Source organism: Drosophila miranda (genome assembly GCF_003369915.1).
Source record: "Drosophila miranda strain MSH22 chromosome Y unlocalized genomic scaffold, D.miranda_PacBio2.1 Contig_Y7_pilon, whole genome shotgun sequence".
NCBI classification, from domain to species: Eukaryota; Metazoa; Arthropoda; class Insecta; order Diptera; family Drosophilidae; genus Drosophila; species Drosophila miranda.
In genome coordinates, this window is record NW_022881652.1 from 535,443 (window position 1) to 556,730 (window position 21,288).

Below are 21,288 nucleotides of genomic sequence, written 5' to 3' on the forward strand. Positions count from 1 at the left end.
TTAACCAACGACAACACAGACAGCCACTAAAACAAACGGCCAATGCAAATTCTCCATTGCCTACTTATCGGTGCTGCTGCCCTCGGACCACTTTCATCTCACTCAATATTGGGGTGAGTGAAAGTGTAACCGGGGGTGAGAGCACAGGTAAATGACGATCGGCGATCGGGCCGGTCGAGTTGAGGGGGAGAGTATGGGAGTTGGTGGACATATGAGTGTTCCACCAAGAACCTCGTCCGCCACTCTCATCTCGTCCACTCGCTCGAGAGGTCGCGATCGTCGGACGTACGTCTATAACCGTTTCGTGTCGTGTCGCTTTTTGACTGTTCTGTGCCGTGTCGCCATTGACGTTTTTTCTGTGTTGCCCTGTTCTTTTTGTGGTGTCTGTTGTGTGCCGTGCCGCCCTTCCTCCACCACACCCATTACTATCTATGACAAGCTTTTGTTCCCGTCCACATCGCAAACCAAAAAAAGATAACTGTGATAGATGAGAAAGCAGTGAATAAGTGCCAATAAATACATTAAACACAAACACACACACACAAGAGACTTTTCGATTAAAAACAACAAACAGGCAGCAGATCGCCAACACACAAACCAACAGCCAGCCATGACCAGAGGAATGGCCAGACGAGGGTCAACCAGACGACACAGCGACGGCGGCAGAGCGGCCCGCAGAGGCGCCCTAGCAGCAGCAGCAGCAGCCAACAACACCAACACCAACACCGCCAATAGCAGCAGCAGCAGCAGAGCCCTCGGCGCAGGCGCCAAAACCAACGCCCCAGCCAATGCAGAGCGCCGACGCCACAGCCATCCATCGAGTGAGTACCCAGCCATTGCCATGGATATATCCACGGTCACAGCCACTCCCCCCTCGAGCCCCATCACATCAGCAGCAACAGCAGCGCCAATACCAACCGCAAATCCCGCAACCCCGCCAAATCCCAAAAACCCGCCAAACACAAAGGGAAAGGCCGAAAAGACGCCGCTCTCACTGCCGCTTTTCCCGCCTCTCACGCTCTCGGACGCACAAAACAGTTCGGGAGTAACGGGAGAGGGAGAAGACAGAGGAGAGCCGGCAAGCCTTCGAAAAAGAGCGGGCCAAAGGGCCGCCACGCACACACACACACACACGACCGGATCGAATCCGTTGCGTGTCGAACTTGGTTCGAGTTCCACCAATCCCACCAACACCAAAACGACGCCGCGCCCTCATCGACAGTGGGAGTGACGATGAGGGCGAGGGTGAGAGGAAGCAGGCTAGACGACGGGGCCGCCATCACCAGCAGCGGCAGCAAACACAAAACACAAAATCAAACACCAACACCGTCACCACCACTCACACCAGCACCCTCGCCAATACCAACACCAACACAACTACTGCCACTCCCAATACACACACCCTTGCCATTGCCAATGACATCCGGCACGGCGAGTTCGGGCATCAGCCTGTGAGGATCCTCATCCGAGGTCTTCCCCATTCCAAGCCCTCTGACTGGTTCCGGGACTGCATGCAGGCCGAGGGGTACACGGTCCGGTATACTCGGGCGATCACCGATCGATTCGACCTCTTTGAGGCTGAGATCGCCCCCAAACCGGACCGTGGCCAATACGAGGTATTGAAGCTGCGACGCCTGGGTGGGAGGCCCGTCACGGGCCCTGCCCAGTGCCATCGATGTCAGGTGTTTGGCCACACCCGCGCATACTGTAGACGAGCTGCTGTCTGCATGAAATGCGCGGGTGGACACCTGACGACGGAGTGCAGCAAGCCGAGGAACGTCGCTCCCAAATGCGCCAACTGCCAGGGCGCCCACATCAGCGCCTACAAGGGCTGCAGCGCCTACAAGGCAGCCAGGCAGCGGCTCCTGGCCCACAGGGTCGCTGTCCAGGAGCATCGACGGCAGCAGCAGCAGCCTCAGCCACTACGGCAACAGCCACAGCCAATGCAGGAAGAAGAATCAGGAGAGAGGCTGCCAATAAACACAAATACTCACCCGCAAACGTCTCTTACGCCAACACAAATCAGACAAGGGTCGCCAGCAACAACATCCAAACGCCGACAAGTACCTGCAAATAAACAAATTAAAATCACACGCCAAAGCAAGCACCTCCTCAACTGGGTGGCCAGACCAGCAGCCACTCAAAACGCCATTACAAACCGACGATGAACGTGGCCGAGGAGGCCAGGCCAATCCAACTGACAGCGCATCCTGGGTGGCCGGACCAGCAGCCACTCGGATGCGGCCAACAACAACAAAAACGACAACGTATCCTGGTGGCCGGACCCGTTCGCCACTTGGATGCGGCCAATATCATGATTCGTTGGCATCACTTTTCGATGTCAACGCCAGCACAACGACAATGCAGTTTGGTGGCCGGACCAGTGCCACTCGAGTGCAGCAGCCAATACCAACCAACGACAGATGCAACGTGGGCGGCCGGACCAGAGCCGCTCGTCAATGAACACCTTTGCCCACGATGCACGCCATCTCCAAGTCCAGCCATCGCCACCAAAGATCCCAGATGGTGCCACTAATCCTGCACAGGGGGACAACAGAGCCGGCCGGTATGCGGCGCAATGTTCTGCATTGCGTTTGCCATGCCGGCCGGTGCTTTGTTGTAGTTGTCCTCCTATTAAAAATAAATGATATTTAAGTATGTTTATTGTTGTGTAAATGTATTGTAATTATTGTTTGTTTTACCTTGTATATATCTCTGTAGTTTTGTAGTCCTTATTTGTAGTAATTGTAGATAGATTGTCCTTAGCTGTAATGTAATTTAATTAATTTTAGTTATTTATTTTAGCATATTTACCTTTCCCTCTTCTTCTTTCCCAACTATCACCCATTCCCCAATACCTGACAAGTGGCAACGCCATTAATGACCCAAAAATAGCACGCCAATTAGAACGAGGGGGAACGTTGTGAGTTGCTGCGGACACCGCAACTCTACGGTTATACCCGATACTAAGTCAGTATGGCTCTCCTCCGGCAGACGCCTCTAATATTAAACGACACGACAAAGAGTGCGTGCGAGAGAGACAGAAAATCATTCTGAGCGTGACGTCGGGCGCTGCGTAGCCACTGCAAATTGATTTGTTCCTATTGGCTATAAAAATGATCTGATCTGATCCAGATTCAGCAATCTGATAGATATGGTCATTATCTATGATTCTGCGTTTTTAGTTTTCTCGAATGTTTAATATTGTGGATGCAACAGATTTTCGTCTTTTGTGTGGGCGGAAGGGGGTGGGGCGAAATTTTGAGATACACGTTTTATAGTAAGATCTAACAGGAGTGCGGATACCAAATTTGGTTACTCTAGCCTTAATAGTCTCTGAGATTTTTGAATATCCCCAGATTTTCGTCCTTTGTGGGGGCGGAAGGGGTTGTGGCGAAATTTTGAAACAAACTCGTCTCGGTCCGATATATTAGGAGTGTGGATACCAAATTTGGTTGCTCTAGCTTTTATAGTCTCTGAGATCTAGGCGCTAATGTTTTACTCTAAGCAAAGCCGCCTATGCTACATGTGTGTTAGAGAGTGACAGGGCGAAAAAAAAATGAAATTGTTTTCTTGATGCTGGCTATAATAATAATACGATCCAATTCAGATTCCGCAGTCTTAAAGATATGGTCATTTTCTACAATTCTACGTTTTTGGTTTTCTCATATCTTTAAAATTGTGGATGCCACAGATTTTTGTCCTTTGTGGGGGCGGAAGTGGGCGGGGCGAAGTTTTGAGATATTTTTGTAGCAGTGACATATCACAGAAGTCTGGATCCAAAACATCGTTGCTCTAGCTCTTATAGTCTTTGAGCACTAGGCGCCGAAGGGGACGGACAGACGGACAGTCGGACGGACGGACAGACAGACAGGGCTCAATCGACTCGGCTATTGATGCTGATCAAGAATATATATACTTTATGGGGTCGGAAACGATTCCTTCTGGACGTTACACACATCCACTTTTACCACAAATCTAATATACCCCAATACTCATTTTGAGTATCGGGTATAAAAATACCCGACCCGATAACACACCAAAAAGTCACTACAAATTCAAATTGCATTTATCAATGCCGGCAATTAATGCCCAGCCAATTCATTGTTTTAGTAGATGTGCTTCCTTCCAAAGCCCGACTGTTTATGACGAACGGGTGGGGTGCCTGTTACGTCCAATTAAAGGCCTACTTCGAGGCCTGCTTTGCGATTGGGGTACCTTTTATTTGAATCAGCTCGTAGGAGAATATGTTATGTAGATTATTAATCAAATTTGCAATTCATGAAGTTTTCACATTATTTCGGCCACAAGCCACACATTCCTACACATCATTTACATACAGGGATATTCAAAACAACATTTATCCAGAGGAAAAGCGAACCAAATCAAACACAAAATCAAATTCCACGGCAGATTGGTAGAGTCGCAGATGTGACGTACTCCTCCTCCACACTGGCACACGTGGAAAGCTCACACTCGTACGTGCATCGGGGGCGCATCAATTGATACACTTACAACAAATTGTTTGTACGGGCACACGTGGGCGTGGCCCTGCCATGCGGATTGGCTGTGGCTTGGCCTGGGGCTGGGGCGGGGGCCACTTGATTGATGGAGCCACCGACCCGAGCCATTTTAAACCAGAAAATGGGTCTCGCCTGGGAGACCGAACTGAGGGATACCCTTTCGAGGTGGATTTCGTTGTAGTGCGCCAATATTCGACCCTTTGGTGGTGTACCCCTCGCCAAGGGTATGCCGAACAAATTGATTGAGCAGTCATTCACACTCATGCACTCATGGGTGTACGTCTGTGCTGATTATAGTAATTTAATTTCTTCGAACAACAAAGCAAATTTGAACAATTTAAAAACAAAGAATCAAAACAAAATTGAAAAAGGGGCAAAGGGATGACGGGAAAAAGGAAGGCCACTCCCCACTAACGTGGCGTAGTGCTGAACGGGCTGGGACTAGCCCGGAACGTGGTCAACTGGCGGTGCTTCTGGTAGTCCTCACGCTCCTTACGGAGGCGCTGCTCCTCCTGCTGCTGGCGACGGGCCTCCTGCTTCTGCGAGGTCTGGGCATTGAAGTTGCTGGGCAGAGGCTTCAGAGCTGGACGCGAGGACTCCAACTCCAGCCGCTGGCGGCGCCTCATCTCCGCCGGAGCAGAGTTCTTGAGCACGTTGGGGGTGACCGGCTGGGTGAAACGGTGGACGACGGGCTTGGCCGCCTGGCGCTCGTGGATCTGGGGAAAGTTGGGCACTGGACGGCTGTGGAACTCGCGCTGCTTGCGCTCCGCCTCGAGGCACTTGCTCAGCTGCTGCTTCCTCTTGCCCTCGTAGATGTCCTTGAAGCGGTAGACCCGGGGGGTGTGGCAGCCGGCCTTGGCCACCTCCTTCTCCTTGAAGGCCTGTGGCATGGGCTGATCCACACTGGCGTCGCCCCAATCGAATTTTATTTTCACATCAGACATTTTTACTTTTTTCACAACGATTTTACGGATTCCAAAGCCCGACTGTTTATGACGAACGGGTGGGGTTCCTGTAACGTCCAATTAAAGGCCTACTTCGAGGCCTGCTTTGCGATTGGGGTACCTTTTATTTGAATCATGCTCGTAGGAGAATATGTTATGTATAAAGCTTCTAGCTCTTGCTTAAGCCGGTTGTGTTTTTTTCTTGCTCCCGCATTCTCCGCCCTTTGCCTAAATATCATACAACATTGTTGTGTCTTTGTTTTGATTTATTATCGCATCTCTTTAATTTGATTCTACTTTGTGTTAACCACCAGTGTTTTGTTTGTAAACAAGTGTTTAATATAAATTCAATATTGCAACGTAACACATCGGACTCGTGCAGGCAATTTGTTATTGTTTTTTGCCCAGTCTGCTTTTCGTTATCGCTTCTTCGGTGTGCACTGTTCTCGCGCATCAGCGTTTGCATCGCCCACACTCTCTCGTGACCATAAGTGGGCTGCTCGCATTGTTGCTCTCACTCTCTCTGGATTGCCTATACTCTCCCTCTCTGTGGACTTTTCTTTTGTGTCTCTGCTTTGGTGAGTTTACTTCTCGTTTTCTGCACTTCGTTGGATCATCTGCTTTGAATTATTGCCGCTGCAGCTGATTGTCTGGCTCTATCTCTCCTACTTTACCTGCGATCTCACTCCGTTCTCTTATTATTCGTGCACAGTGATTCTACTGCTGTCAATAATGGCAATCGTTTGTAGTGCAAAGAAATGTGAATTCGGTGGTGTTATCATTGGTGATTCATTTCTTAGCTGCTGGCTGTGCGACAATTTTGCCCACATAAAATGTGCTGGTGGTGGAAATTTTGGCCGGCTAAATGATCTGATCTCGAAACGCATGGGCCTGTCTTGGTCATGTCTGGCTTGTCGGGAGATTGAGGCCGAAATGCGCACATTTATGAGACAGACTCGAACTGGGTTTCTGGATGTCCGGAAACAATTTGTGGCTCTCAACGAGAAATGTCTTGCCCTTGAATCACAGTTTCTTGGGCTCAAACTCTTGAGCGAATCGCCTAGACGGAAAATTCCGCATAATGATACCAATCTCTTGCAACCTAATCCGATTGGTACGCCTGCCTCCCACCTTCATCCATCGGAAGCATTTCCGTGTAGTCATGCCACGCCGTTGTCTGTAAATCCGCCAACGGTGGCTCCGGAGTTCTTAGCACCGAGCAATGTGCTTCCTTCGAGCACCCAACTCCCCAACAGCATCAATCCCATCCCTGCAGTTTCTGTGGCCGTCACTTCTGACGCGGTGAGTGCTCCTAGTGCGGGTGTGCTGGTTGCTGACGACGTCTTGCCGATTCCTGCTCCAATTCCTACTCCAATTCCTGCTACAGCCATTGCTGCCAATTCCTCTGCCCTTGTACCGAGATCTCTTTTAGGAGTGGCTCCACCATCTCGATCTCGCTCGGGACTTCAACTTAAAGCAGTGGTCCCTCGGAAAGCAATATTTGTTTCTCGTCTTATTCCTGAGGCTACAACGGAGGATGTTAAACAACATCTTGCCGCTAAACTTAACACTTCGCCTGTCGAAATAGTTGTGACTAAATTTACATTTAAACATAAGCGCAACATATCATCCTTTAAAATTCTTCTCCCTGATTCTTTACTATCCTGTTCTCTAGAACCGTCAATATGGCCTGAGCATACAATTGTGCATGAGTTCCTTCTCAAAGATTCGAACTCGAATCCAAGAATTACCGAACATGCTCCAAAAAACTGATGTACTATTTTTCCATGCACTATCAGAACGTTCGCAGTTTGCTGGGAAAATTGCGTCAAATTCATACTAATAGCGCGTCCTTTGATTTCGATGCCATCGCGTTTACCGAAACCTGGCTTAACTCCTCTGTCAATGATCACGAAATTTTCATTGATAGTTACACTATTTATAGAATGGACCGCCCATCTTTTGCAGGTGGGGTTCTGATTGCAGTTAAATCTGTTTTCTGATCTGAGTTATTCCCATTCAATAACATTCATGGAATTGAATTTGTTGCAGTCAAAGTTCGTGTTGGCTCCGCATTTTTCTATTTAACCTGCTCTTACATTCCTCCCAGGTCTGATGCTGAGCTTTACTTACACCACCTTTCAGCAATTAATAATGTTGTTTCTACATTAGGGTGCAATGATCGAATTATTGTCATGGGGGACTTTAACCTCCCATTTCTTTCTTGGCTGCCTTGTAATGACGCTAACCAGTTGTTTCCCAATTGCCATAATGACTTTATCAATGGGCTAACGGATATTTCCCTTGTCCAAATTAATGCCGGTAAAAACATTAGGGACAGACTTCTTGACCTCGTTTTTGTTAACGATGGTTCTCTTGCTACTGTATCTAGAGCAAGCCCAATATCTCTCCCTGAAGATCCTTACCATCCAACTTTGTTGATATCACTGGAGTGTACACAATCTGGAGGTGCTGACAGTTCCATGGCTCCTTGTCACATAAAGTGTTTTCGCAAAACGAACTTTATCGACTTAGATCTACATCTCTCGCGTGTTGATTGGTCGTTTCTTTATTCATTACCGAACATAGATGCAACTGTTAACTCGTTTTATAGTTCTATTTACTCCGCTCTTAATACGTTTGTTCCAGATATCACTGTACCTGTATCGTACAAGCCTCCCTGGTTCTCCAAGTATTTGTCATACTTAAAAAATAATAAATCCCGCCTCTATAAAAAGTACCAGAAGTCGGGCTCCACGTTGGCCTTAGCTCTATACTCCTCCGCTCGCTCTCTGTTCCTTGCCGTCAATAGTCAGTGTTATAATCATTACCTTTCACAATGTAGTAGTAACTTTCGTAGTGATCCTAAAAAATTCTATTCGTTCGTTAATTCTAAGCGCAAGTCAAACGCTTTTCCTCCGTCCCTTCATTACCAGAACAAAACAGAAGCTTCTGCTGTTGGTATTGCAAATTTATTCGCTAACTTTTTCCAAACAACGTACTCGTCTCATACTTACGACACATCCACTCCGTATCCGTACTAGCTACCTCAAGCTAATAGCATTTTTCTGCCCTTTGTTCTGGAAGGTTTGTCATCTATGGACATATCGTTTTCTGCGGGTCCAGATAAGGTACCAAGTTGCATCTTCAAACACTGTGCCCAGTCCCTTTGCAAACCCTTGACCTTTCTCTTCAACCTCTCCTTGGAACAGTCTTGTCTCCCAGTAATTTGGAATGAGTCCTACATCATTCCGCTTCACAAAAAAGGTTCAAGATCAAACATTGAAAACTATCGTGGTATCGCAAAGCTTTCCGCCATCCCGAAGCTTCTTGAGTTCCTGGTCACCCGGCAACTGCAACATCTTTGTTGCAGCTTGATATCTCCGTCGCAACATGGTTTTTTCAGACATCGTTCAACATCGACTAACCTTCTTGAGTTTTCTAACCTAATCCACCGGGGTTTTTAAATTGGTTTGCAGACGGATGTAGTTTTTACGGACTTCAGCAAGGCATTCGATTCTGTGAACCATGCTCTGCTTATTCAAAAGCTCTCTTTATTAGGGTTCCCAACGAATCTTCTAGATTGGATTTTGTCCTATCTCTCTAACCGTACTCAACGTGTTTTGTTTTCTAACGTGTTGTCAAATACTGTTAATGTTACTTCAGGTGTGCCACAGGGAAGTCATCTGGGCCCGCTTCTGTTTATTTTATTTGTGAACGACCTTCCTCAAGTTATAACATACTCTACTACACTAATGTATGCTGATGATGTCAAAATCTGTCTTTCTTACTCTGATTGGTATTTGCACACACGCCTTCAACTTGATCTAAGTGAACTACTATTGTGGTGTTCAACTAATCTTCTTTTTCTGAACCTTTCCAAATGCAAACTTATGACATTTTACTGTCGCGCTCCTCATTTTGTCTCATATGTTCTAGGAAATCATGTCCTTGAGCGAATTTCGAGTTCAAATGACCTCGGAGTCCTTTTTGATCATAAGATGTGTTTCAACACCCATATAGCTGCAACTGTAAATAAAGCTAAGGGTGTTTTAGCGTTCATCAAGCGTTGGTCCAAGGAGTTTGACGACCCGTACGTTACGAAACGACTGTACATCTCGTTAGTACGTCCTATATTGGAGTATTGTTCTTGTGTGTGGAGCCCGCAGTATAAAGAGCAGCAGGCTGTTATTGAATCCGTGCAAAAGCAATTTTTAATTTTTGCCCTTCGGAACTTTAACTGGGACTCGGGTAGAATCTTGCCACCCTACCGGTCTAGGCTAAATCTTATTGACCTGCCGTCGTTGCACCATCGCAGAATATGCAATGGCGTAATGTTCGTGCAGAAGCTCCTTCTTGGGACTGTTGACACCCAAACTCTCTTGGGTCAGATTGACTTGGCCGTTCCATCCAGACCTACCCGTACTTTTAGGCCTATCCGTCTACCCATATGTAGGTCTAATTATGCTGATCATGAACCTTTTAGGGTTTTATGCCATAATTATAACACCCTCTGTCAAACCCTATCCCCTGAACTGTCTCTTAAACTAATTGCATGCAATATTTATAATCATTTAAATTTAGCTAACTTTTAACTTATCTTTTTCCGCCTTTAGTAACTAAGTACCATTATTAACAGATAATTTGTTAATTTTAATAAATAAATAAATAAAAGTGCTTTGGACTGACAGCTGGGAGAAGCCTGTGGTATGTCCGGCTGCATTTTCCACCGACAAAGGGACCTCGATGGAAGACTGGACGTGGGGCTGGAGCTGGGGCTCGCAGTCGGTTGGCGCTGTCAGTTTGCTGTCCAACTGTCTGTCCCGTCAGTCCGGGACGTCTATGTGGTGCCAATCGTTGATCCAGAGACAGCCACTGCAACAAAGGAAAAAGACGTCAATACGGACAACAACGAAAAACGGCCAAAACACATCAAATCCACACTTACCTGCCAATCACCAGACAGAGCTGACCAACAAGAAGCTGCCTCGCCATCAACATCATCAATTTTCTGCCAAAGGGACGGAAAAGGAGGCTTCATCTGATGACGCTGCCGCCTGACCATGGCCGTGACGTCACGCCAATCCGAACCAACAGCTGCCATTTCCAACGACGACACAGATGCTGGCGCCTGTTTCCGCTCCACTGGGTCACACCCGTCTCTCATGCCAATTATGTGAGGGCGGGATGGCCTGGTGTTGAGCCGCCGGACGCCAGCAAATCCTGCAAAAGAAGGAGAATCAGGAGAGAGGCTGCCAATAAACACAAATACTCACCCGCAAACGTCTCTTACGCCAACACAAATCAGACAAGGGTCGCCAGCAACAACATCCAAACGCCGACAAGTACCTGCAAATAAACAAATTAAAATCACACGCTAAAGCAAACACCTCCTCAACTGGGTGGCCGGACCAGCAGCCACTCAAAACGCCATTACAAACCGACGATGAACGTGGCCGAGAAGGCCAGGCCAATCCAACTGACAGCGCATCCTGGGTGGCCGGACCAGCAGCCACTCGGATGCGGCCAACAACAACAAAAACGACAACGTATCCTGGTGGCCGGACCAGTTCGCCACTTGGATGCGGCCAATATCATGATTAGTTGGCATCACTTTTCGATGTCAACGCCAGCACAACGACAATGCAGTTTGGTGGCCGGACCAGTGCCACTCGAGTGCAGCAGCCAACACCAACCAACGACAGATGCAACGTGGGCGGCCGGACCAGAGCCGCTCGTCAATGAACACCTTTGCCCACGATGCACGCCATCTCCAAGTCCAGCCATCGCCACCAAAGATCCCAGATGGTGCCACTAATCCTGCACAGGGGGACAACAGAGCCGGCCGGTATGCGGCGCAATGTTCTGCATTGCGTTTGCCATGCCGGCCGGTGCTTTGTTGTAGTTGTCCTCCTGTTAAAAATAAATGATATTTAAGTATGTTTATTGTTGTGTAAATGTATTGTAATTATTGTTTGTTTTACCTTGTATATATCTCTGTAGTTTTGTAGTCCTTATTTGTAGTAATTGTAGATAGATTGTCCTTAGCTGTAATGTAATTTAATTACTTTTAGTTATTTATTTTAGCATATTTACCTTTCCCTCTTCTTCTTTCCCAACTATCACCCATTCCCCAATACCTGACAAGTGGCAACGCCATTAATGACCCAAAAATACCACGCCAATTAGAACGAGGGGGAACGTTGTGAGTTGCTGCGGACACCGCAACTCTACGGTTATACCCGATACTAAGTCAGTATGGCTCTCCTCCGGCAGACGCCGCTAATATTAAACGACACGACAAAGAGTTCGTGCGAGAGAGACAGAAAATCAGTCTGAGCGTGACGACGGGCGCTGCGTAGCCACTGCAAATTGATTTGTTCCTATTGGCTATAAAAATGATCTGATCTGATCCAGATTCAGCAATCTGATAGATATGGTCATTATCTATGATTCTGCGTTTTTAGTTTTCTCGAATGTTTAATATTGTGGATGCAACAGATTTTCGTTCTTTGTGTGGGCGGAAGGGGGTGGGGCGAAATTTTGAGATACACGTTTTATAGTAAGATCTAACAGGAGTGCGGATACCAAATTTGGTTACTCTAGCCTTAATAGTCTCTGAGATTTTTGAATATCCCCAGATTTTCGTCCTTTGCGGGGGCGGAAGGGGGTGTGGCGAAATTTTGAAACAAACTCGTCTCGGTCCGATATATTAGGAGTGTGGATACCAAATTTGGTTGCTCTAGCTTTTGTAGTCTCTGAGATCTTGGCGCTAATGTTTTACTCTAAGCAAAGCCGCCTATGCTACGTGTGTGTTAGAGAGTGACAGGGCGAGAAAAAAATGAAATTGTTTTCTTGATGCTGGCTATAATAATAATACGATCCAATTCAGATTCCGCAGTCTTAAAGATATGGTCATTCTCTACAATTCTACGTTTTTGGTTTTTTCATATCTTTAAAATTGTGGATGCTACAGATTTTTGTCCTTTGTGGGGGCGGAAGTGGGCGGGGCGAAGTTTTGAAATATTTTTGTAGCAGTGACATATAACAAAAGTCTGGATCCAAAACATCGTTGCTCTAGCTCTTATAGTCTTTGAGCACTAGGCGCGAAGGGGACGGACAGACGGACAGACGGACGGACGGACAGACAGACAGGGCTCAATCGACTCGGCTATTGATGCTGATCAAGAATATATATACTTTATGGGGTCGGAAACGATTCCTTCTGGACGTTACACACATCCACTTTTACCACAAATCTAATATACCCCAATACTCATTTTGAGTATCGGGTATAAAAATACCCGAGCCGATAACACACCAAAAAGTCACTACATATTCAAATTGCATTTATCAATGCCGGTGTGTTATCGGTCGCCAACTTCGGCAATTAATGCCCAGCCAATTCCTCACCCACCCCCCCCCCCCACCCACTTCAAACGTCACTAAATGCCAAATGCGGTTGAACAGGACTAAAATGAACACTGCCATCCTTCGCCACTCTGCCAAATGCCCCAACAAAGCCATTTAAACCGCCCACAAGATGCTATGCGGTCGACTCTTCGGAGCGTCTCGCGCCCGGATCGTAAGATCCGGAAGTTTAAAGAATCCGGGCGGTTATACGGGAGCAGGCAAATTTCCCCCTTCCCATTCCATCCCCCGCCAACAGAGCAGCCAACACAAACAGCACAAACATAAGACACTGGCCATTAACCAACGACAACACAGACAGCCACTTAAACAAGCGGCCAATGCAAATTCTCCATTGCCTACTTATCGGTGCTGCTGCCCTCGGACCACTTTCATCTCACTCAATATTATGGTGAGTGAAAGTGGAACCGGGGGTGAGAGCACCGGTAAATGACGATCGGCGATCGGGCCGGTCGAGTTGAGGGGGAGAGTATGGGAGTTGGTGGACATATGAGTGTTCCACCATGAACCTCGTCCGCCACTCTCATCTCTTCCACCCGCTCGAGAGGTCGCGATCGTCGGACGTACGTCTATAACCGTTTCGTGTCGTGTCGCTTTTGATTGTTCTGTGCCGTGTCGCCATTGACGTTTTTTCTGTTTTTCCCTGTTCTTTTTGTGGTGTCTGTTGTGTGCCGTGCCGCCCTTCCTCCGCCACACCCATTACTATCTATGACAAGCTTTTGTTCCCGTCCACATCACAAACCAAAAAGAGATAACTGTGATAGACGAGAAAACAGAGAATAAAAGTGCCAATAAATACATTAAACACAAACACACACACACAAGAGACTTTTCAATTAAAAACAACAAACAGGCAGCAGATCGCCAACACACAAACCAACAGCCAGCCATGACTAGAGGAATGGCCAGACGAGGGTCAACCAGACGACACAGCGACGGCGGCAGAGCGGCCCGCAGAGGCCCCCTAGCAGCAGCAGCAGCAGCCAACAACATCAACACTAACACCGCCAATAGCAGCAGCAGCAGCAGAGCCCTCGGCGCAGGCGCCAAAACCAACGACAACGCCAGTGCAGAGCGCCGACGCCACAGCCATCCATCGAGTGAGTACCCAGCCATTGTCATGGCCGACATATCCACGGCCACAGCCACTCCCCCCTCGAGCCCCTTCACATCAGCAGCAACAGCAGCGCCAATACCAACTGCAAATCCCGCAACCCCGCCAAATCTCAAAATCCCGCCAAACACAAAGGGAAAGGCCGAAAAGACGCCACTTTTCCCGCCTCTCACACTCTCGGACAGTTCGGGTGTAACGGGAGAGGGAGAAGACGGAGGAGAGCCGGCTAGCCGACGCGCAGGAGCAGAGCGCCAAAACGGCCAACGGGCAGCCACACACACACACACGACCGGATCGAACCCGTTGCGTGTCGAACTTGGTTCGAGTTCGAGCAGCGGGTCGATCCGAACCATAGCCCAGCCTTCTCCAATCCAGCGGCAATCAGCAGCAACTACACAACCACAATCACAACCAATCCCACCAACACCAAAACGACGCCGCGCCCTCATCGACAGTGGGAGTGACGATGAGGGTGAGGGTGAGAGGAAGCAGGCTAGACGACGGGGCCGCCATCACCAGCAGCGGCAGCAGCGGCCGCCAATTGGGAAGCCGAAGAAAAAAAGGCAGACAATGGAGGAGGTAGAGGCTATTGTCCAGGAGCAGCTGAGGCAGCACGAGTTGAGGGAGCAACAGCAGAAGCAGCAGAAACGGACGGTAGATGCAGCCAACACCAACACAGTTGCCGATCCTGCCACTCTGCCGCAATCTGCCTAGCCAACACATGCCCCTGCCCCTGCCCTGCCCCTGCCACTACTATAAATGCAAATAGCCAGACCCACAGCCATCACCAACATCGACAACAGCCAATACATAGACAATTACCAGCCATTCACACAGACAATACCAAAATTAACAATAGAGATAATAATGACGCCAATACAAATACAAATAAAAATACACCTGCCAATACAAACACCAACACCACCACCGCCATCACCATCACAAACACCCCTGCCACTACCACCGTCGATGACATCCGGCACGGCGAATTCGGGCATCAGCCCAGCCAGGAATCGTGGCTTGAGGATCCTCATCCGAGGACTCTCCCACTCCACGCCGCCGGATTGGATTCGCAGCAGTATGCTGAACGAGGGGTTCACGGCTCGGTTTGTAAGGGTGATCACCGATCGTATCACCACACATACGATTAAAAAGGGCTCTCAAAATACTTACCGCCAGCCATTCAGACACACGCACACAAACATCCATTACACTTGGGCGGCCGGACCTGTGCCGTTCGAGTAGGTTAGTCGTTGTCCGCCATTGCCCACAGCTGGTGGCCGGACCAGTGCCACTCGCTATACACTAGGGCCACAATTGCCGACGCACACACACACTCACATCCATTTCACTTTGGCGGCCGGACCCGTGTCGCCACAGTAATATGTGTGCCGTCTACTCCTGGCTCCCAGCTGGTGGCCGCACCAGTGCCACTGGTTCTCCTAGAGGGCAGCCACAGCCACAACGACGACGAGGTGCTAATTGCACCTACTTCTGACGACTTCGGATGACGCCAATTTCGACGACCAGGGGGACGACGGGGTCGGCCGGTATGCAACGCAATGTCTTTACAAGCATTGTGTTGTGCTATGCCGGCCAATGATCCGCTGTTTCTTGTCTTCCCTGTAATTATAGAAAAAGATATAGACATTATTTTAAATTGTTATGTTTATTGTAATATTGTAAACGTAAATCAATTGTACCTGTTTTGTCTCGTCTTTGTTTCAGTGTAGTATCTCTTTTATTACCAGTTTTTCCGTCGTCTTCACTCCAGTCTACTACTTATCTGTATTGTTATTTCTGCAAGTGCTTGTCTCTTTTTTATACCCGATACTCAAAATGAGTATTGGGGTATATTAGATTTGTGGTAAAAGTGGATGTGTGTAACGTCCAGAAGGAATCGTTTCCGACCCCATAAAGTATATATATTCTTGATCAGCATCAATAGCCGAGTCGATTGGGCCCTGTCTCTCTGTCTGTCTGTCCGTCTGTCCGTCCGTCCGTCTGTCCATCCGTCCGTCTGTACGTCCCCTTCAGCGCCTAGTGCTCAAAGACTATAAGAGCTAGAGCAACGATGTTTTGGATCCAGACTTCTGTGATATGTCACTGCTACAAAAATATTTCAAAACTTCGCCCCGCCCACTTCCGCCCCCACAAAGGACGAAAATCTGTGGCATTTACAATTTTAAAGATATGAGAAAACCAAAAACGTAGAATTATAGAGAATGGCCATATCTTTAAGACTGCGGAATCTGAATTGGATCGTATTATTATTATAGCCAGCATCAAGAAAACAATTTCATTTTTTCTCACCCTGTCTTTCTCTAACACACACGTAGCATAGGCGGCTTTGCTTAGAGTAAAACATTAGCGCCTAGATCTCAGAGACTATAAAAGCTAGAGCAACCAAATTTGGTATCCACACTCCTAATATATCGGAACGAGACGAGTTTGTTTCAAAATTTCGCCACACCTCCTTCCGCCCCCGCAAAGGACGACAATCTGGGGATATACAAAAATCTCAGAGACTATTAAGGCTAGAGTAACCAAATTTGGTATTCGCACTCCTGTTAGATCTTACTATAAAAAGTGTATCTCAAAATTTCGCCCCACCCCCTTCCGCCCACACAAAGGACGAAAATCGGTTGCATCCACAATTTTGGAGATACGAGAAAACTAAAAACGCAGAATCTTAGATAATGACCATATCTAACAGATTGCTGAATCTGGATCAGATCAGATAATTTTTATAGCCAATAGGAACAAATCAATTTGCAGTGGCTACGCATCACCCGACGTCACGCTCAGACTGATTTTCTGTCTCTCTCGCACGCACTCTTTGTCGTGTCGTTCAATATTAGCGGCGTCTGCCGGAGGAGAGCCATACTGACTAAGTATCGGGTATAACTGTAGAGTTGCGGTGTCCGCAGCAACTCACAACGTTCCCCCTCGTTATTTAGTGTATTTCCTCTTATTTTCCACGCAAAGCACCTGCATTGTTTACCTTTTTCTCTTTATCTATTCCTCAATTGACTACGTGTTGCAACACTGCACTTTCTGAATTTTCGATCTCATTTCTTTAACCCCTTTCCCCCCCCCCCCCCCATTGTTATTTTCGTAGTTAGTGCGGTTCTCCGACACCCCACTACAAAATTATTACAATCTGTGATAAATCTTCGGCGGCAACGGTGCTGACAATTGATTATCGGTTTCAAATCGACTTTCAAATCAGCATCAGTTGCCGCCACACCACCACTACGGCCTAAATTGACCCAAAAATGCTAGTCTTCGCATAAAACAATTACGCCCCGCCCACATGTACATGCTACATTCCTAGTCGTCTGCCCTAAGCAGGCGGCAAGGGTATTAGAGGGGACTGAAGACCACATACCGCATTACAGCCAACAAAACATCAAGTTGACGAACTCACAGGGGATTGCAAATCAAATTTTAAGTTAGGGAGAATTACAAAGAAGAGACAGCATACTTTTGAGCGTGGCCCCACTTCACTTTCTTGACTCACACCACACCACACACACACACACACACACTTGAATTTGAAAGGAATTTTCACTCAACTTTTCTTCTTTCTTCTTCTTCTCGTCCGGAGCTTCACACACAGAAGCTGATCGCGCCGCCAGACAGGTGATCGCGTAGAGTTGCCACACAGACGGTGTTGCCAGACAGCCCCGATCGACCGAGGGCTGCCAGAGTGTTGGAGAGAGCTGGAGTTGCGCGCCAACGGAGGGAGATTTTAATTTCGAAATTCAAATTCTAAAGTAAACAATAGGAATGGAGGAGGATGAAAAGCTCACCTTCAGGAAGGGTAGCATGCTCGCCCGATCGCCGGCTCCCGAGCCATCTCCATCTCCAGCAGCAGCGGCGCAGAGTCGGGACCTTGACTCTAGGGAGACCCCCAAGAGGGTTCGGGACCCAGCCAGCCCGGGAAGTTCCCAGAGGCAAACGCCGCCCAAGAAGAGCAAGGCCCACCAGCAGGCTACCTGTCTTGAGAACCTCTCGGAGCTGGGAAAAATCCTTGATGAGGTTCAGACTAGGATGATGGACAAAAATACGCGCCACATCAACATGGCCACCAGAGCACTGTTCGTGCGCATGAAGGAGCTGCACTCGAACATCATCGAATCGAGCCAAGAGGCTGCAGCGGGTAGAAGCGCGCTGCAGGAAGGCTCCGACGCCCAAAGCCTGTGCCCGAAATGCTCACAGAGCACGCGGAGCGCAGACAAGGAGCAGCAGACAACGACCGTCTGGAGGAAAGATGCCGCAGCGCAAACCGAACCGTGGCGTAAACTTAGCCAGCCATCCGTGGCCGAAGATCCAATGGGGGAGCCGGGAACCCCACCTACGCGCCCAAGGCAGCGAAAAGGAGCTATCGCAACCAAGAGGACCCTTAAAAAGGCCCCGTTGCGGCCACACGGAGACGTGGCGACGACCAGCGCCTTGAGGCAGCCCAAGTGCCCCGGAATCCCGGACAGCGAATGGAGCGTGGTGGCCAAGAAGCCGAGAGCAGCACGCCGTGCTCGCCCAGACGCGGTCATAGTTCAGGCCCCCGGGAAGTCGTACAGCGAGGTTCTGGCAATGGTCCCCAGACGACACGACAACCAGCTTCCCGACCTGGGAAGCTGCGTCTCCAAGGTACGCCGCACCATAAACGGCAACCTTCTGCTGGAGGTGGCAAAAGACAGCGTGGAGAGTGCTGAGGGCATGAAAGCCAGCATCGCACGTGTCCTCGGCGATGGAGCGTCTGTGCGCGCAATGACGGAAGACTCGAAGGTGGTCATATTGGAGATACGGGACATCGACTCCCTCGCGACGGAGCAGGAGATCTGTGCCGCTCTAACTCGCCAATTCAACGTTGACGAGGCTCGAGTAAGAGTCCGCAGTCTGCGCCGCGGTTACGCGGAGTCTCAGCTGGCGGTGGTCAGCTTGCCCTTCTCCCTGGGCCAAGCGGTCCTGAAAGGCGGCAAGGTGAGGATCGGCTGGACCATATGTAGGATCCGGGAAAGAGATGGACTCCCAAGGTGCTATCGATGCCTGGAACCCGGGCATATCGCACGGAACTGCAAGAGTACAGTGAACATGAGCGGCTGCTGCATCAAATGCGGGGAGAAAGGGCACAAAGTTGCCGAATGCAAAAAAGAGCCTGCGTGCTTCATCTGCTCAGCAGCTGGAAAGAAGGAGGTCACGCACCAGGCAGGCACTAAAAACTGCCCAGCCACGCGAAGCGGGGTCGGCAAAACCAGGACGACATGCAGTTGATTCAACTCAACCTGAATCACTGCAGGGCCGCACAGGATCTCCTGACGCAGACGGTGCGCGAGCTTGGCTCTGAGGTGGCACTCCTCAGCGAGCCACATAAGGTGGGCAGTAGCAGCGATTGGGCCACGGACCTTACTGGCAAAGCGGCCCTGTGGCTCTGTGGCGTCGACGCGCCACAATTGCGCGACACCAAGTCGGCAGACGGGTTCGTCCGAGGGTATGTAGGCGGCATATGGTTCTACAGCTGGAGCTTCTACTGGAGACTTTCAGCCGCATTATGGACGAGCTGAGCTGCGATCTGCGAGGACGGAACAACGTCGTAGGCGGAGGCGACTTCAACGCCTGGGCCCTGGAATGGGGGTCCTCCCGTACAAACGCCAGAGGCCGCACGGTGTTGGAGGCTTTTGCCTCTCTGGACGTCGTCCTTCTGAACGAAGGGTCCCAACAAACTTTCAGCAGGGCAGGTGTAGGGTCGATCATCGATCTCACCTATGCCAGCAGCACGCTGGCCCGGCACGCCCGATGGAGGATCAGCGACGTATATACTGCCAGCGACCACGAGGCCATACTATGCACCCTGGGCACCCTTGCCCGATCGAGAGGTACCCCGTTCCGGCATGGGAAGGCGTACCGCCAGGACACGCTGAGGGCCCAAGCCTTCGCAAGCGCCCTTGAGAGCTACTCTGCAAACGATGCAGACGGAGCCAACGATATGGCGACCAAATTGGCGGACGCACTTGAAGGCGCCTGCGACCAGAGCATGCTACCGAGAGGGACGTTCCGGAAGCACAAGGATCCAGTTTTCTGGTGGAGCGAAGCGATTGCGGTTCTCCGTAGAACCTGCCACCGGGCCAGAAGGCTGCTCCAGCGAGCCAGAGGCACACCGCGCTTGGCCCGATGCAGCGAGACCTACAAAGCGGCGAGGAAGGATCTGAAGACCGCCATAAGGAACAGCAAGAGGGAATGCTTCCTTAATCTGTGTGATGCCGCCGAAGAGGACCCCTGGGGAGGCGCGTACAAGATGGTGGTGAAGAGGCTGAACGCGGGCAGTAAAGCTCCAACAGATCCAGAGGCACTGGAGGGTATAGTCAGCGCACTGTTTCCTCGAGGACGGCAGATCCCTAGCTCCCTGCGGTTCGAGCATAGCCCGAGCGACATCTGCGAGGTTTCGGAAGCCGAGGTGTTGCAGGCAGGCAGAAACCTGATACCTAGGAAGGCTCCGGGTCCGGATGCGATCCCCAACAGCGCGTTGAAGCTGGCACTTCTTCTACTCCCGAGGGAAGTTGCGGGCCTTTTTAACAAATGCCTCCAGGAGGGGACGTTCCCCGAGAGGTGGAAAAGGCAACGGCTGCTACTATTAACCAAGCCGGGCAAGCCGCCAGGGGTGGCCTCTTCCTACAGGCCCATCTGCCTTCTGGACTCCATGGGAAAAGTCTTCGAAAGGGTGATCGGTGCGAGGCTGAGCGCAGCCATCGAAGCAGCAGGCGGTCTCTCCCAGAACCAATACGGGTTCAGGAAAGGGAGATCGACGCTGGACGCCATCTTGAGGGTCGTACAAACGGCGGAGGAAGCCATTGCTGGGACTAGGTGGAGAGGCGGAACCAAGTCCTATTGTCTGGTGGTGACACTGGACATAAGGAACGCCTTCAACTCGGCCGACTGGACTTGGACGCTGGAGGCACTGAGGTCCTTCAACATCCCGGGCTACCTACTGAATATAGCGCTCAGCTATTTCAGCAATAGGGTGCTGACAATGGACACATGTCAGGGCTCTAGGGCATACGAAGTCTCAGCCGGAGTCCCGCAGGGCTCCGTTTTGGGACCTCTGCTCTGGAACGCCATGTACGACGGGGTCCTACGGCTCCCGATGCCAGCCAACACTAACCTGGTGGGTTTCGCTGACGACGTCGCAATAGTGGCGGTAGCGAAGGAACTTGCCGCAGTGGAGGAGCTTGCCAACGTCGCCATACAAGCCGTCGAGGCGTGGCTAGCCGCCGCG

At 49.7% G+C, this 21,288-nt stretch overlaps 1 protein-coding gene across 1 annotated transcript; it reads right to left on the reverse strand.

The window, feature by feature from the left end:
• Positions 1-4,347: 4,347 nt before the first annotated feature.
• Positions 4,348-5,541, reverse strand: LOC117195206. The gene has a single exon (XM_033399846.1). The coding sequence runs from the start codon at positions 5,465-5,467 to the stop codon at positions 4,934-4,936; it is 534 nt and encodes a 177-aa protein (XP_033255737.1). The 5' UTR covers positions 5,468-5,541; the 3' UTR covers positions 4,348-4,933.
• Positions 5,542-21,288: the final 15,747 nt, after the last annotated feature.